The sequence below is a fragment of the Cygnus olor genome, chromosome 9 (assembly GCF_009769625.2).
Source record: "Cygnus olor isolate bCygOlo1 chromosome 9, bCygOlo1.pri.v2, whole genome shotgun sequence".
Taxonomy (NCBI): Eukaryota; Metazoa; Chordata; class Aves; order Anseriformes; family Anatidae; genus Cygnus; species Cygnus olor.
The window spans coordinates 7,843,226-7,858,527 of NC_049177.1; the positions used below are offsets into that span (position 1 = coordinate 7,843,226).

Sequence of the window (15,302 nt, forward strand, 5' to 3'; positions counted from 1 at the left end):
TCCAAATGGACAAATACAATGAATACAAAGAAGGCCACTAGAAGATGAAGTCCTTTCTGAAGCACATATCCGAGTGGATATGCAAACTCCAAGCGATGCCCAGTAACTTCCTTTTCTTCTCGATGAGCACATCTTTTAAGGATGTTTTTAAGGTTTGTGTCTTTGGTGATTTTAAATTCAGCTGCTTTACTTTGTACCTAAATGGTCTACGCTTTTGCAGAGTTCAGCTGAGGGTAATTCACTCTGGGCAATTTCTGAAGCTGTCTGCAAAAGTACGCTTCAGGGTGCCCTAGGTCTGCACTTTCCCAGATGGAAAAAAAAAACAAAAACAAAAACTAAAACCTACTCACTGTACTTTCAGACTCTAATTTTAGTCTGAGATCAATGTAAAAACTAAAAGACTACAAAGTGAAGTAGTTTTATACTTAAGAAATCTAAGGCCAGAAGGGATCATCTAATCTAATTGCCAGTATGTTGTAGTTTTACTAAGTCTTGTGTTCTTAAAAAAAAAAAAAATTTGTTTCTGGAAGGATACTGTCTCATCTGACCTGATGACATAGTGAAAAAGGGAATTTGTGGCTTTTCCAGTGTCTGACTTCAATCTTTTACTTTCTCATTTCAAACAGTTTGAATCCACTATCTAGCACTTAGCATTTAAGACTCTATTTTATTGGATTAAAAGGCCTTTTGAACCCATGACTTACTCAGCTGGAAGGAGTGTAGTGTAACATACAACGTATGCAGTGTGACCAATCAAATCACCATCAATCATCGGCTTGTTTAACTAAATTAAGCTTAAAGTTTCCTACTGTAAGGTGTATTTTCATGCTTGAATGTTTTCTGCACCAGATTTGATATATTTTTAACTTTCTTAAAATGCAGAAATAAGGATTACAATTGCTGAAAACAATAATGAAAAACAACAAAGAAATGTTTATATTCCTTATGCAGCTAAAAATCCCATGGAAGGAGACATACTGGCTTTTTTCCCCCTTTTTCCTTGTCTTAGCTCAGCTCATGTAGAAGCCTTACAGGCTTGAAGCACACTATTTAGTGACCCTATCCATTTAGATTACTGTGGGCTCAGGGTATCTGTATGAGTGCGCATAAAAGAGAGCTTTGAACCAGGGATCTCATGCAACAAAATGAAAATGTCTTAGGAAATGGAAGGATAGGCTTTTGGTTCAGCCAGCTGGGTTGGTGGATTGTTTGATCCTTGAGGTGTCTCAAGCACTTCCTGCATGACCTTGTTCAAACCATTGCATCCATCAGTGGATGCAAACCAAAAGGATGTTCTCCTGGGTCTCATCCATACAATCTTGTGTGTTTCAGTGGTCCCGAGGTGCGGCTGGTGGGGGAAGCTCAGCAGGGGACATGCTGTTTGGCCCAGTCGACCTCTTCAGTGGATAGAAGGAAGAACTGCTCAGGCAAAAGTCTTGGTGTGCTCCAAAAGCTAAATGCTGGATTTGTAAAACCTAAGTATCTGCACCCACATCCTCGTGGGGAGGAGAAGCAGGGCTGGAGAACTGCTTCTGTGTGTGCTCATGTGCATGTTGCTGATGCTTGGAGGTGGGTCCATAAACTGGAGAATCCTAAAACTGGGCTCCAACAGCTGGAGATGTCAAGATTGGATGGCCCCTTGGGGATGTTATCTGTGGAGAGCTTACCATAACGTGGCAAGGCTCTGGATGCGAGGATTAACCAACATTAATCCCAGCACGTATCTCAGAAATAAATCCTCCTTTTCTGTGATTTGTTTCAGTAGCACTTTACTAATGACAGCACCTTGGATGGTAATAAACATAAGCTGCCAGTGTTGCAGGCAGGAATGAATTGTCTACTTAGCAGAAATTTCCCTCTGTAGATGTCTGTATGGAAGTTGGCCTCCTCCCCTAACCTTGCTGCTGAGTTCTGGAGTGATTTTTTTTTTATTTTCTTCTGTTTTCTGTTTTTTGTTGTCTTTTCTGTTTCAGCCTTCTATTGGAATAGAGGTTGAAAGATTTACTTATTTGGAGGTGAAAGACACTGCAGAGAACTACATGATATTTGCTAGCGGGTGACGAAAGATGTCACTTGATTTGGAGAATCTGAAGGCCTGATCTTGCCCCTGGCTGGAGGCTCTGACAAAGATCTGTTCTGTGTTGCCAGCAGCTTAGGAGAAGTTTTGAACAGAAGTCCTCCCAGCTGACCTGGTCTAGCAAGGAGTGCTTCTCCCCTGCAGCAGGTGTGGGTGACTGACATGCAAAGAGAGGGGAAGATGAGTCCTCCTTTCAATTATTCTTCAACTGCATATCAAACGAAAGTCCCTCTGTTTGTGTGCTGTTCCTCTCTCCTTTTACAGTGCAGTGCACTGTCAGATCAGACTGTCTGTTCGTATTACTTTGGAATGGAAAAGAGTAAAGGCAGTCCTTTCTGTAAAGAAGGACTTTGAAAGGGTTCACTGTTTTTTCATCAGAGCTGCTGGAAACCTTCCTTTCCCTCCCTTTTCCCCAGTCCTGCCCCTAAAAAGCTCACCTCTTCCTGCCTTTGTCAGGGAAGTGTCAGATTTGACACCTTTGCAGTAAGGTACAGAAATGCAAATGGAGAAATCCAGCAACACCTAATCAGAGGATGTAAACATTCTGTGAACCTAATTTGTGGATTTAAAAAAAAAAAAAAAGCCTTATTGCTAACACATTCTAGAAATGCTTTTGATGCTTTTTAAAAAAAAAACAAACTGTAATAGTAGCACTTTGACCTGGCTTTTTCTTTTCAACCACCACAGGCTTGAGAAAGTCCTGCTACCCTTCTGCCCTGGCTCTTCCTGACCATCGTGGCCTTTGGAAAGCAGCTGACCCCGTGGCTGGCCAGGAGGCTGCAGCGAGCTTGGAGCTCCTCTGTGTTTCCTTCTGCAGCAGCGTAGGTAGCAGGATGTGCCTGGTTTTCCAGTCCTGTCATGGTGTAAGTGTGCAGGGAGCACTTTGTGGGCCTCACCTGTGGCTTCCCTCTGGGAAGGGCAACAGCACTTCAGATTTTTAAAGGAAACAGAAAGGAAACAGGTAAATGTGTAAGGCTGGCTTGAGCTAGGAAGGGTCCTCACAGGTCTGCAAAGCTGCTTAACAGTGGTAACTCTGCTGCCAGCCCCCAAAATCCACTGCTGAACCAAAGCTGGCACTTTTATGTTGACTCTCAGCTGTGTTTCTGTCACCAAAGTGTCAGGATTTGCACTTGCTCTCACTGCAGTGTTGCAGAAGAGCCCTAACCCAGCTGCCTTTCATCTCATGGAAATGAAGCTGAGCCTCACTGTCTCTAGTGTTCCTGCAGCAGCTGCAGCCAGCCCAGGAGCAGCCCTGGATGTCAAAGCTTAGGACTTAAACCTTAAGTGAGCTCAGGCGAGTGGCTGCAGCCCTGTGCTTGCTGTTCTGAAAGAACCACGGAGTGGGCTGTGCGTGGCTGTGCACTACCTCTGGTCCTGTGCTCCACCATGAGCTGCCCAGCTCTGCAGGCTGCCTGGCCCTCAGGAGCTGCTGCTGCCTGTGCATTACAGGAAGGGGCTGTGGCTCTGCCTCCCCTATGAGAGCACCTGACAGAAGGGCTGTTTTCTAGATACTAAAAAGGACTGTCATGGCATAGCAGGGTCATGTAGCACAACGCGTACCATGTTACTGGGGGGGGGTATCATTACCTTGGCTAGTTGAGCAGAAGCAAAGAATGAAGTATCAAACACTAACACCTTGGGGAAGCAGCTTTGCTTACAAAAAAAAAAAGTGACATTGTGCTGGAGGTAGAGAGGTGCAGGGTGAGTCCAAGAGGTCAGCTTGAGTGTAGGGTGTTACTTTTAGTGCAAGTGTCCCAGGTTCCTCCTTCATTTACACTTCAAAATGCTGACCTCCCCTTCCTCCCTAAAGCAGAAAGGTCATTACGGAGGCTCTCACTACCTCCTCCTGTTCAGCTGGTTTTTGCCCTCAGTTCAAAGGGAAATCGGGGAAAAGCAGGGAGGGTTTTGTGCCAAAACCAATCTGATGGCAATCTTTGAATAAGAACCCCCACCTCAGGTAACTTTAAATAAATTACAAAGGAGGCCTACTGGTATCTTAGTTTCCCTTTTTATTATTCCGTAGGGTTATTAACAAAAGAAAGTTACAGGTCTAGTCCCCTGGTAGTTAGGTTGCTTCCTTTCTTGCTTGTTCTGTCTTTGGGAACTTCCACGTATTAAATAACTTCACAATTGTTTTTGTTTCTTTCTTTACAATGGCAACTCTCTGAAAGGTAATTCCACAGTATAAATAACTTGGTATCTCTCAGAAGTAGGAACACTAGGTATGACAAACCTCATGTACACCCCCTTAAGATGTTTTCTCTCTTCAGAAATACTTTAAGCCCACTGCATGCTCTAATCAACTTTGCATTCAAGAACAAAACCACAAGACAAAACTCCACCAGGAGGTAGATCAGGAGCAGCTTTGTCCAGTGCCTCTGAGGGTGGACTGCAGCTGTATGACCACCACCTCCTGCAGGGAGATGAGAAGCGAGCCAGGTGTCCACATGAAGTACTTGCCCAGGAGCCTGGGGCATGAGATAACCCTACACCAGTACTATACTGCTCACTGCAGTAACTTAAGTGTCTGCTACTCTTAAAAGAAACATTTGGAATTCCAATACTTGAGCTAACAATGCTTAGTACATGAATTAAGTGCTTAATTACCAGCCTTGTTCCAAAATATAGACATACTGTTGTTAGTAGTTAACAATAGGGCACTGTGTTCAAGTTTGTGAACTGGTTGAAGTGTATCACACTGCAAAATACATGAAATCAGTTGTGAATTTAGCTTTTTATTAAAGATTAAAATAAACATTTATTTGACACCCTAATATACAAAGTCACAATAAACTCAGATGTGCTAAAAGCAAAATGTGCATAAAGACACTCATTTCTAAAAGGCACCCTGCCACCGATATTTTAGATGTTCACCTAACTCCAACAGGTATCTAGTTCTCTCTTCCTTCACTGAAGGTGAGACTCCCGACCGCTACCACATGTAGATGCTAACCACGCCAACCCCTTTCAGGGATCTTTGCTATCACTAGAACACTTAAAACTGTGCATGCAGACTGAACTTCTCGTGGATTTACCCATCAAGATTTAAAATGCAAAAGGGCTTTTTCTTAAGAGAAAAAGGCAGTGAGATTTGGGCCACTTATAAGGGCCAAAAGCATGAGACAGGGTTATCAGATAACTGGTGTGCATCCAAAGAGCTTTGCTACTGAAAAACAGCCCCCTCCTCCCCTAGCCCATCCCCAAACTCTCATAAAAAACAACCCCCGAGTTACAAAACACCACACACACACGCAACATACACACAGATGAAATGTTAATGTGTTTTGCTATTAGCCTGTCAGGGGGGTGACAGCGTCAGAGTGCCATTTATGCAGTCCCAGGACGCAGCAGTGCCAGACACGCAGGTCCAACAGCCACGGGGGCATGCAGCGCCCAGCCACTCTCCTCGCTAGGTAGGTCCGCGTCAACTTCTGGGCACGCCGCTCCATTACCAGGGTCTCCACATGGATTTGGGTAAGCTGGGCGATGGCGCGCTGTGCGTCCGGGAGGCATCCAGTCCATCGGTGGAGGTCTGGCCCAGCTCGGCCTCTGCCTCGTCTGAGTCGGAGCAGGTCTCTTCGCTGGGGGACGGCGAGGGCGCCGAGGCGGGGAGCACCAGGCCCGGGGAGCCCTCGGCCGCCGGACCCCTTGCCTCGCCGCCGGGCCAGGGGCAGAGAGAGGGCTCGGCCAAAACGTCCGCGATCAAGTCCTGGAAGCCGCCCTCGTTGAGGGGCATGGACTCCAGCAGGTGGTTGAGCAGCTCGGCCGCCGTGGTGGCGTCGATGCCGGGGCAGCTGGAGACGAAGGTGTGCACCTCGTGCATGCACTGGATGTAGCCGGCGGCGAAGCGCTCGCTGGCCTCGCGGTGCAGCCGCCCGCCCTCTGCGGCCCGGGGGAGACAGAGAGGGGCCGGCGTGAGGCGACGCCAGCGCCCGGCCCCGCCGCCGCCCCCCCCAGTCCCGGCACTCACCGAGGGAGCGGCGCTCCAGCACGGCCTGCACCCGCCGCACCGTCAGCTCCAGCACCTCCGCGTTCTCCAGCTTCGCCTGCAACTGCCCCGGGGGCGCCGAGGCCGTCAGCGCGGCCGCGGCCCCGACCCCCGCCGCCCCCCGACCCCCGCCGCCCCCCGGCCCCGCCGCCTCACCTCGGCGTCGGCCAGCAGCAGCCGCAGCTCCCGCAGGCTCTCGTTGATCCGCGCCCGGCGCTTCTTCTCCACCAGCGGCTTCCTCGTCTGCGGGAACACGGCGCCGTCAGCCGCCCGCCTCCCTCCTTCCCCCCCCTCCGCCCTCCCCGGCCCCTCCGCTCACCCTCCTGTCGGGCCGGGCCCCCCCCGCGCTGCCGCTGCCGTCGCCGTCGCCGCCGTCCCCCCGCGGCGGGCGGCCCCTGCCCGCGGGCGCCATGGCGGCCGGACCCCGCCTGCCCGCTGCGCTCCGCTCCGGCCCCCGCCCCGCGCCGCGCCGCCCGCCTTATACCCGCTCATTTGCATCTCAATGAGCCCATTGGCCGCGACGCGCGGACGGCCGCCCGAGCGTGGGGCGAACGGGCCAATAGGAACGGGCCGCTTTGTCTGCGGCGGGGCGGGCGGGGCGCGGGGAACGGGGGGAGCGGGCGGGGGCGCGCCTGGGTGCCTCGGGTGGGGGGGGGGGGCGCGGAGGCAGCGGGGGCGACTCGCTTGTTTATTTATTTACTTTTAATTATTTATTATTGTTATTATTTATGATTTTATTATTATTATCGGGGACTTTTTTATTATCTGGGAGTTCTTCGTTATTTGGGCTTTTTTATCATTTGGGATTTTTTTAATTATTTGTTTTTTTTTTTAATTATTTGGGATTTTTATTTATTTCTTTCGGATTTATTTATTTTTTTTTAAATTATTTGGGGCGCTTGCTCGTGCCGGTAGCTCCCGCCGCGGAGATTCGAGGCGCTGGGGCACGCCGGTCACCTTCAGGGAGCACACACCGCGGGCAGCGCTGGGCGGGGGGGGCCGCAGGAGGCCGCGGGCAGCGCTGCCTGGGGTCGGCCCCTTGGTGCTGACCCGGCCCGGGGCTGGCAGCGGGGACCCCCCGGCCCCCCCCGGCCCCCCTAGCCCCGCCGTGCCGAGGCCTCGGGCGGCTTTGTGCGGTAACTTGACGCCGCTGACAGTTGGCAGCTGCAGTTCCCCCGACAGACGGCACCAAATAAAAGCATCAGGGCTCGTCCCCGAGGAGAGCGACAGGTGTTCGCCCCCGCTCCTTTGTTCCCCTCCTTTTATTCTCCTCGCTAATGCGTGTCCCATCGTCCCGGCCCGAGGAGGGCCAGACACATCCCCTGCTCGGATGGGCAGCGCCGCGCCGAGCCCCCCGCACGCCGGGCTCCCTGTGCGTGCTCGGCATAACCTCTGCCCCCTGCTCCGCGCTCGTTTCTCCGTGAGGAGCCCCAGCGGGCTGAGCCCGGTTCTGGTGCTGGGGAGCTTTTCCTCCTGCTCTCCGAGTGCCACGAGAGAAGCTGGGTGTGGGTGGGCTGCGCACCCCCGGGAAGGGTTTAGCCGCTGGCAGAGCGTCCCCGGGGCGCGTGAACCACACGCCATGGCCTTGCTCTGTGGTCTGCGGTCACCGTGCTGAGCTTGCCCCTGTTCCTGGCGAGGTGGTGCGTGTTCCCCGCCTGGTACGGGCCTGTGCCACCTCCTGTTGAGCCGCGTTCGCAGATGGGTGCCCGTCCCGCTGGGTAACGCCACGCTCTCTGAGGAGGGAAGGCCGCAGTCGCTCTCAGTCAGCTCCGCCATGACTTAATGCTGCTTTTTGTCTTTGAAGCGCTGTATAAACGCCCGTGCCTGCAGTACGCTAATCCCTGCTTGACAAAAGGAAACTGGGATAGAGATGTTTGGTACCATCCCCTCATGGCCACAGCAGAGGAGCGCGTCAGAGATAAAGCTGGCACATGGCACATCTCGGCTGGAGACCTGAGCTTCAACCACTCTGTGTCACAGCTGACAGAGCTTATTTTCGGAAAGGTACGTCTGTTACGTTTCTCTTTCTTGTCACTATATTTTAAAGAGGTGGTTATTTGGATTTTGGCAAAGAGCTCGCTCTCTAGGTGACACATTTCATTGCACTAGGCAGGAACAAAATTGGATGGTATCTGGGAAGGCCTGGCTAAAACTGTCCTGCTGGATCTGATGAGCTCGATGCACCACATAACATGAGGCTGAAATGGGCTGATCCTTTTTGTTGATACAATTAATGCAGACTAAGCACAGGTGTTGCTTAGGCCGGGCCAGGTGCATGGCAGTTTGGTCTTTAAACAAGTAGAGACACCTGTGCCTGCAATTTGTGTCCAGTCTATTCGTAAGTTAAGTGTAAGAAAAAAAGACAGTTGTATGGATGCAAACTACAGTGAAGTAATGGGTGTCAATTTTGACAGAACTGTCTTTATTCTGAGCCAAAACTGGGCATGTAACATCAGCAGACACACATAAAAACATACAAAAACACAGGCACGCTTTTATAAAATGTGTAGTAACACATTGAATGTATATAGTCATGTGGTAATAGACAAACTCCAAAAGTGTCTGTGAGCTTGTTTTCCCTTCAAAGAAAACTCAGCATGTCCAGGTATATGTAATCAGAGACACACACAGTGGGTTTTACACTGTTGTGAATTCTGCTGATTTACACAAGAAACATTGTGCTGTTGTGGCTGAAGACTCAGTCCCCAGATCTGTCAGGTCTCTTAACCACAGTTGTTTGTATCAGGTATGATTCAGAGCTAACTTAGAGATGCTGTGCTGTCTAACTAAGGAAATAAGAATTGAAGGAGCTCCTGGATTCACCTTGAGATTTGTCTCACCTGTTTGTAATTTTAGGATCTAGCCTGAAGTGCACTGAAGGAGGTGGTCTGCTAGCAGAGTTTGGCCAAGAATGGCCGGAGACCGTATAACTTCCTATTTGTTTTCTGACTTGGTGGCTACTGATGGCCACGCATTTTACACATGGCCAGTTCTTGCTGTGGAGCATGTCTTTTTATATTTTCTTTGAAAAGCTGCAGGTCAGATGAGTTGACAAATGCTGGAGCCATTTGTGCTGTACATTAAAAATGTATGTGCCATAAATATCAGGGCACTACAAGACCTGCCATTTTGAGGAAGAAGTCACTGAGGGCTATCTGCTTTAGCCCACAGGGGTAATATGACATTTTTGTGCCACTTGAAACGAGCTCCATCACATCAGGTGAAGCGATTCATGATAACCTCATGCATTTTAATATAAATGTCAACTGCAATCTAGTAAAAGAAAATGTACCTTAGATACCTTGTCTAATACCTCAGTGCTTGCCTGTGCGTTGTGGTTCCTGAAGGAGATTTCAGAAGCCCCTCGACATAGCCATGCAGTTCTTTACAGGTTAAAACCATACTGCTGTCTGCTGATGGTGAGGTGTGTGTGCTTTCTCCTGTGTGAAGGGTGAGAGTTTAACTTTTGCTAAAGTGGGATCTGTGTCCTGCCAGAGGCTGCATCTCCCACACTTGATGTAAATTATAGTTTAGCCAAGGAGCAGCACGTTTACGCAGAGATAAATGGGATCAGAGCTTTGCAGAATGTGTTTTCCTGCAAGTCTGTATGTAGAGCACTACAATGCAGCATACAATAACAGTTCTTAATTCCTTGCAGATCATATGTGGTCACTAATGTAGCTGTGGCGGCAGTGGCTAAGACAACTGTCGAAGACAATCCTGCAGCCTCGGCTGTTCGCTGCGTGTTTTAGAGACCCAGGGGTAAGTGGTAAATCCTTGTGGGGTGGGAGAGTCTGCCATGTAATGGCTTGCACACTTGAGCTATCAGTTGCATTTAAAAGTGCTCCAGCTCCCCAAAGAACATCCACAGAGATGTAATGCAACTCGAGAAGTTCTGATGACTCTGTAGGCAAATGTTCTGCCATCCATATTCTAGGGCTCGAGACCGACATGACTTTCAGTAGGTCATCCAGACTCTCTGTGAATAGTATAATCAGAGCACAGGATAAAGACATGATGAGCATGGCCAGGATCCTTTGGAAATGCTTGAGTAGTTTCTTTCATAAATGGTGTAACATCTGTTGTCGTTGGAGGCAAAAAAAATTCTTGTCAAAGAGACACGTCATCGTTATAAATATTAATGGTGCATATAAGTGGTGGTGGGTGTAAACTGTGGTGGATGTTAGGTTAATGAGTGAATTGCTCCTTAGGCATCAGTTTGCTGTCATCCGCTTTACTTTTACAAATACAAACTGTTTAGGTGTCAGAGCAAGCAAAGAGCTATCTTCTCCCTCCTCATCTCCCCAGAGTCCCTTCGCAAATTAAATGCGTACTTTTAATTAGTCTCTTGCCTAGTCTCTGATGAAAATTAGTCCATCTCACAGAACCAAGGACCAGGGGAGCATGCTGGATCTGGAAGAGCTATGGGTTATAGGTAATAAATGAAGTTAATGAGGAAAGCTGTACAGAGAGGATTGCAGCATTCCCCATCAAATTGATCGTAGTTCCCTCTACTGCTATTGATTTCTCTGCTATTAAAAAGAAGAAAATCCCTAAGAGGAAAATCTGCTTAAATATCAGTCTTTGCTGAGCTTCTCTTGGACTCAAATCTGTTTGCCGCTGCAAATCATGTTTGCTGCCTTGAGCACTGAGGATCTGTTGCCCCTTTGAAAAACTCTAGGGCTTTTCCTATCCCTTGTGGTTTATCATCAGACTTGGCACAATGCTCACGTTCCTTGCTGGGGCACAGAAGAAAGGCTCGTGCCAGCAACAACATTAATGAGTAACATTCAAAAGGGGCTTATGTCCGCTCACAAAAGAGCCCCAAGACTACGTTCACTCCCTGAAAAAACTGGGATTCCCCTTTGACTGTGAGGATGTGCCCTGGTTTCTGCCACTGCAAAGGTATTTCTGATGCTCAGATACAACACATGGATGGGGGCTGTAGTGAGCAAGTAGTGATGACAGTGGAGCCTCTTCCTGCTGGCTTGGGTTGGTGCTGTGCCACTGAAGCTCCACTGACCAAAGCCTTGTGTGCCAGTGGGCTCTGGTGGGACCAGGAGAAAGGGTGCCTGCCCATTCTTTGGTGTCTGGCTTGTTTGGGTAATGGCTTCCCATGCCCATGAATTATTTTTCTGTGGTAGTGCTGTCTTCTTGCCCACAAATAGGCACAACTTTGTTTTCATTAAATGGTAACCATTTCCAAGACCTCAAGTTCATCATTATTTTGCCTCAGCTGTATCTTGGTTGTATCTTTAAGTCCATTGGGACAGGACTCCGTTTCTACCAAGACACTTTCCATCTCAGGTTATCCTTGAGCATTAAGCACTGGTTTGCTGGTGACAGCTCACCTTCACCAGTTCTTTTCAGATATTTGATAGTCCTAAATACAGATCAACGTCTGGCTTTGAAAGATTTTAGCAGACACTCTTATTATGTTGGCATTCTTTCCCCTCAACCAATTGGGCTCCAGTAGAGAGAAGTCATACAACATACAACATTGCAAACAGCTTGAACCTTTACCATTGAGACTGTGGTCTGTTGTCAGCGACAATGGCAGGATCCCATGTCATTTGAGATTAAACAGACCATTGATTGATCTATCTAATTGTATTTGTGGAAGTTACTTCAGGGAAGTGAGAATAAATTGTCTAAAGTAAGTATGGAGTGTTTTTAGTCAGGTTATAAAAAAGTCTGCCTGCAGTGTTTGAGGGAGCAGTTCTGTGGTATTTCTAGGGAAGCCTCTTGTATTTGATTTCTCTAGTATTTCTGGTATTTGAAAGTTATCCTAATTAGGGAGCTTACTTCATCATGCAAGTTAGTCTTTGTAACAGTGATATTTACATCACCAGTTCTTTGTAAGATATCTTCATCAGTTCCTAAATGACTTTCAGGTATTCTGGTTAATTTACTTTTTCTTCAGAGAAAGTGCTGAAGCCCTTAAACACAATCCTAAGACTGAAAGCTTTTATAAATGTGTGCCCTTCAGAACGTTGTTTCTGACGTGCAGTGCGTGGCCAGGATTACTCCCAGTCTGTACCTCTGGCAATGACACTCCAAGTTTGTTGACAGGACACAGGTTTTATTTTTATCAGATTAACACCTACATAATCAGGCTCTGAACTTTGCTCGTGTGTTTTGTGAAATGCTCTAGAAAATGTCTCCTTTCGTAGTCTCTTGCAGATGTGCATTCACATTGCAGATTACGCATCTGTTTAGCAATGATAGCATATATTTTATGGTCAATTTTGATAAACACTGGTCTATTCTTAGCCAAAATGAGAAATATTTTAGAAACAGAGACCAATATCCTTTACCTGAGAGTCCTGGTACCCCTTTTGGTAGCTCATGTTTTGTATAAGTCCTGTTTTTGACTCTATGGCAAGAGATGCCTCAAATTGTATCGATGTGTTTCCTGGAAGTTTCTGTGGACAGCCTGGAACATGCCCACAGTAATAGATATTTGTGGTCTATGGCTTGTAGTCAGCCACAGGGATCCCAGCAAGCACTTTCGACAATTGTGCTACCTAAACTGTCTGTGGATAAAAATAATGCCATGAAATGTAGGAGATTAGGCACTTCAAAAGCTGCTTGTACCTGATTAAGTATTTGGCGAGTAACGAGAACTTGAAAGAGAAAGATGTTGGGAAGCAAGAATTCTGGGACTGTGGCTGGTGAATCCCTGTGCTCATTTGTGTCACAAGAAGCGCGTGCTGGAGAAGATGCAGAAGCTGGCCCTTGTTCCAGGTAGTCTGTAAAATACTACTGGCTTATAAGAAGTGGAGGAGATGTATATGGAAGGTCTGAAAGGTGGAACAGGGAGTTATGGGAGTATCTGCGATGGGCTTCCTAACTTTGAAGCGAGCAACTTGTGATTATTAGACAGTATAGTCAGGGAAATACAAGCATTTGTGGGCATATACCACAAAATTTGTTAGGGACGTGGTCTCAGGCCATAGCAGGGAAATCCCTAAAGCTTGGCTTTAGAGACACTTCCAGTTCCTGCTTTGCTGGCCATCTTCTCTGGTGCCTCCTTTAACTTTGCTCTGGGAGGCTTTCTGGCCCAGGTTTGCTAGACTTCAGGATCTGAGAAGAATTCAACTTGTCAGTCTCACGCCTCCACGCTGCATGCCTGGAATCAAACCATTCACCTGCAAGATACAAGCTTGAGCAGCTGGCCAACACCAAATCCACAACTGCCCAGTCTTGACGTAGAGCTGCTGTGGAGCCCGCTTCCTGTCACTAACACCTACGAGTAGAGACAAGCCCAGAAGGAGGAACAGGCCTGATTCCTTGAAGAGCTCATCTGGAGGATCAGGAAGGACAGAGTGGATGGCTTTGGTGCAAGCTCTCAGGTAGGCCGAAGCTGAGTGGAGTCAACCCTCAGGCTTGACCCCAGATATCAATGTAAACAGATCCTCTAAGGACTTTCATCATGGAAACCATGGGCAAAAGTGCAAGTCCCTACCTGTCGGTGCTTGAAATGCAAACGGCACAGATTGAGCCTGCTTCCTGCAGCTGCCTAGAAAGAGCCTGGGCCTCACCTCGACAAGAAAGGAGAGCTCAGCCCAGGGCACGGCAGGGACCTGCAGAGCAGGGGGTGAAGTACAAGACCACTGCAGAGCGATGGCACCGCCAGCCATGGGTGGCCAACTGGGAAGGTTGGACCAAGGTTTGCGGAGTCAAACGTGGGTCTGCTGGGCAGAGGATCAACACGTCATAGCATCCTCTGAGAGACAGTGCTCACGGATGCTGCTCTTTGTGGAGCAAGAAGGAGGGCCACTTGGGCCTGGCACCGCACTCTGCAAGAGGAGGGCCTTCCTGTTGGAGCAGGACATATGCTTGCTGCTCCACTGGCAGCTCTGCTGGCCTGGCACCACACTCTACAAGAGGAGGGCCTTCCTGTTGGAGCAGGACGTGTGCTTGCTGATCCACTGCGAGCCCTGCTGCTGCCAAGACTGGTGAGGAGCAGTATGCCCAGGAGGTCAGGGGATGACTGTGGTAGTTGTAGATGAGTACTGTTTCCACCTGGGGCTGTGATTACAACTTTCGTTCTGGGCATGTCATCTCATCTTGAACTCCCTCAGTTTGTCACATTTCTTCCTTCCATCTCTCGCAGACAGCTTTACACCCTCTGGAGCTGGGTCAGATGGACGTGTGCTCATGGTTTCCAGAGGCATTTTCTCAATCAGCGTGTTACTTACATACTCCTTAGTATTCACTATGCTGCCAAAAATGTAGTGTTTTTAAGTGAAACTCTTCTGGTGGTAAATGTATTTCAAAGGATAGACAGAAGAAACTGCCCCAGGTTCCCTTTGGCTGTCATGTGGGTTGTGTTCAGTGGGTACCGCGAGTGCATGCTGTTCCTTTAGCATCTCCCTGCACACAGTCATCTCGCCAAAAACCCTTTGTGTTTTCTTGGATTTTCTCTTCTAGGAAAAGTTAGTCTGACTATTTTTATTTTACATAGTCATTTATTTCTTATGGGTTTATATAGAAGAGAAGAGCTGAGCTCCCAGGAGGAGCTTGGAAGGAGGAAGAACATGACCTGTAGGCTAGTGGTTAAGAGAGGGGATCTGGTCTCAACACCAAGGCCTGCTTTTATTCATTTTGTGTTTCCTAGGAAAAAGCTTTGTGATGTTTGTATTCAGGCCTGAATGGGGAGAGTGCTTGACTGGTTTACTCCAGTGACGTCTGTCTCTTTGTAGTATCAATAAAGTTATGTACACAGATTTCACATGAAGGAGGAAGTGATCTTGAAAGTTTCTGGTCTAAATAAAAGTTTCCTCTTCCTTTTCTAAACTGAGCCACTACCTGAGGGTCCCCAAGGCTAGAGGGGCTCCATCATGGTGTGCTGGAAGTGTCTGGGGCAGGCAGGAGAAGCACAGTTTGGTACTTGTAGCAGATTGCTGTCCCGGTGCAGCAGTGCAAACAGGGATGACATCCCGCACTTGCCTATTTTGTGTTTGAGCAGCTCATTGCTGCTCAGATGACAGGGTAATTCTCAGTGATGATAATATGCTTTACTACAGATTATTAGAAGTTCTTTTCTCCCTCTAGACTGTCCGGTATTTCACTTCAACACCTCTTCTGTCCTCCTGCTGGATAAAAGTCACCCGTGTAAGACTACCCAGTGCCAGACTGCTCCAGAAATGCTGACTGCCAGCCTACGGACAGTGCTCTGGGTTTTTGCCCACGGCAAGGGCAGTAATGTCCAGTTCTGGGGGCCACAGGGTG

General features: G+C 48.3%; 1 protein-coding gene and 1 long non-coding RNA gene across 6 annotated transcripts in view; one reads left to right on the top strand and one right to left on the bottom strand.

The window, feature by feature from the left end:
* Nucleotides 1-4,792: 4,792 nt before the first annotated feature.
* HES6 (hes family bHLH transcription factor 6) lies at nt 4,793-6,494 on the bottom strand. Of its 2 annotated transcripts, none has more exons than XM_040567290.1 (4): nt 6,385-6,494; nt 6,222-6,308; nt 6,048-6,123; nt 4,793-5,959 (listed from the first exon to the last, which is right to left on the bottom strand). In XM_040567290.1, exons 1-4 carry the CDS (start codon nt 6,475-6,477, stop codon nt 5,526-5,528), a joined length of 690 nt encoding a protein of 229 aa, XP_040423224.1. In that variant the 5' UTR covers nt 6,478-6,494; the 3' UTR covers nt 4,793-5,525. The 2 variants fall into 2 exon arrangements, with proteins under 2 accessions (XP_040423224.1, XP_040423223.1); XM_040567289.1 differs by having other exon boundaries at nt 6,048-6,129.
* Nucleotides 6,495-7,078: 584 nt separating this feature from the next.
* LOC121074460 overlaps nt 7,079-15,302 on the top strand; it is a 40,307-nt gene continuing 32,083 nt past the window's right edge. For 2 of the 4 annotated variants that reach the window (XR_005822359.1, XR_005822358.1), the window contains exons 1-2: nt 7,304-8,069; nt 9,724-9,827. This is a non-coding gene — a long non-coding RNA (uncharacterized LOC121074460). The other 2 variants (XR_005822360.1, XR_005822361.1) reach the window with 2 other exon arrangements.

Excerpts from the sequence above, each read along its gene's own strand:
- HES6 (XM_040567289.1), bottom strand. The coding sequence starts at position 6,477 with ATGGCGCCCGCGGGCAGGGGCCGCCCGCCGCGGGGGGACGGCGGCGAC. Across the intron at positions 6,309-6,384 it reads GGGCCCGGCCCGACAGGAGG|ACGAGGAAGCCGCTGGTGGA; the intron begins GTGAGCGGAGGG and ends GTGTTCCCGCAG. Across the intron at positions 5,960-6,047 it reads GCTGGAGCGCCGCTCCCTCG|AGGGCGGGCGGCTGCACCGC; the intron begins GTGAGTGCCGGG and ends CCCGGGCCGCAG.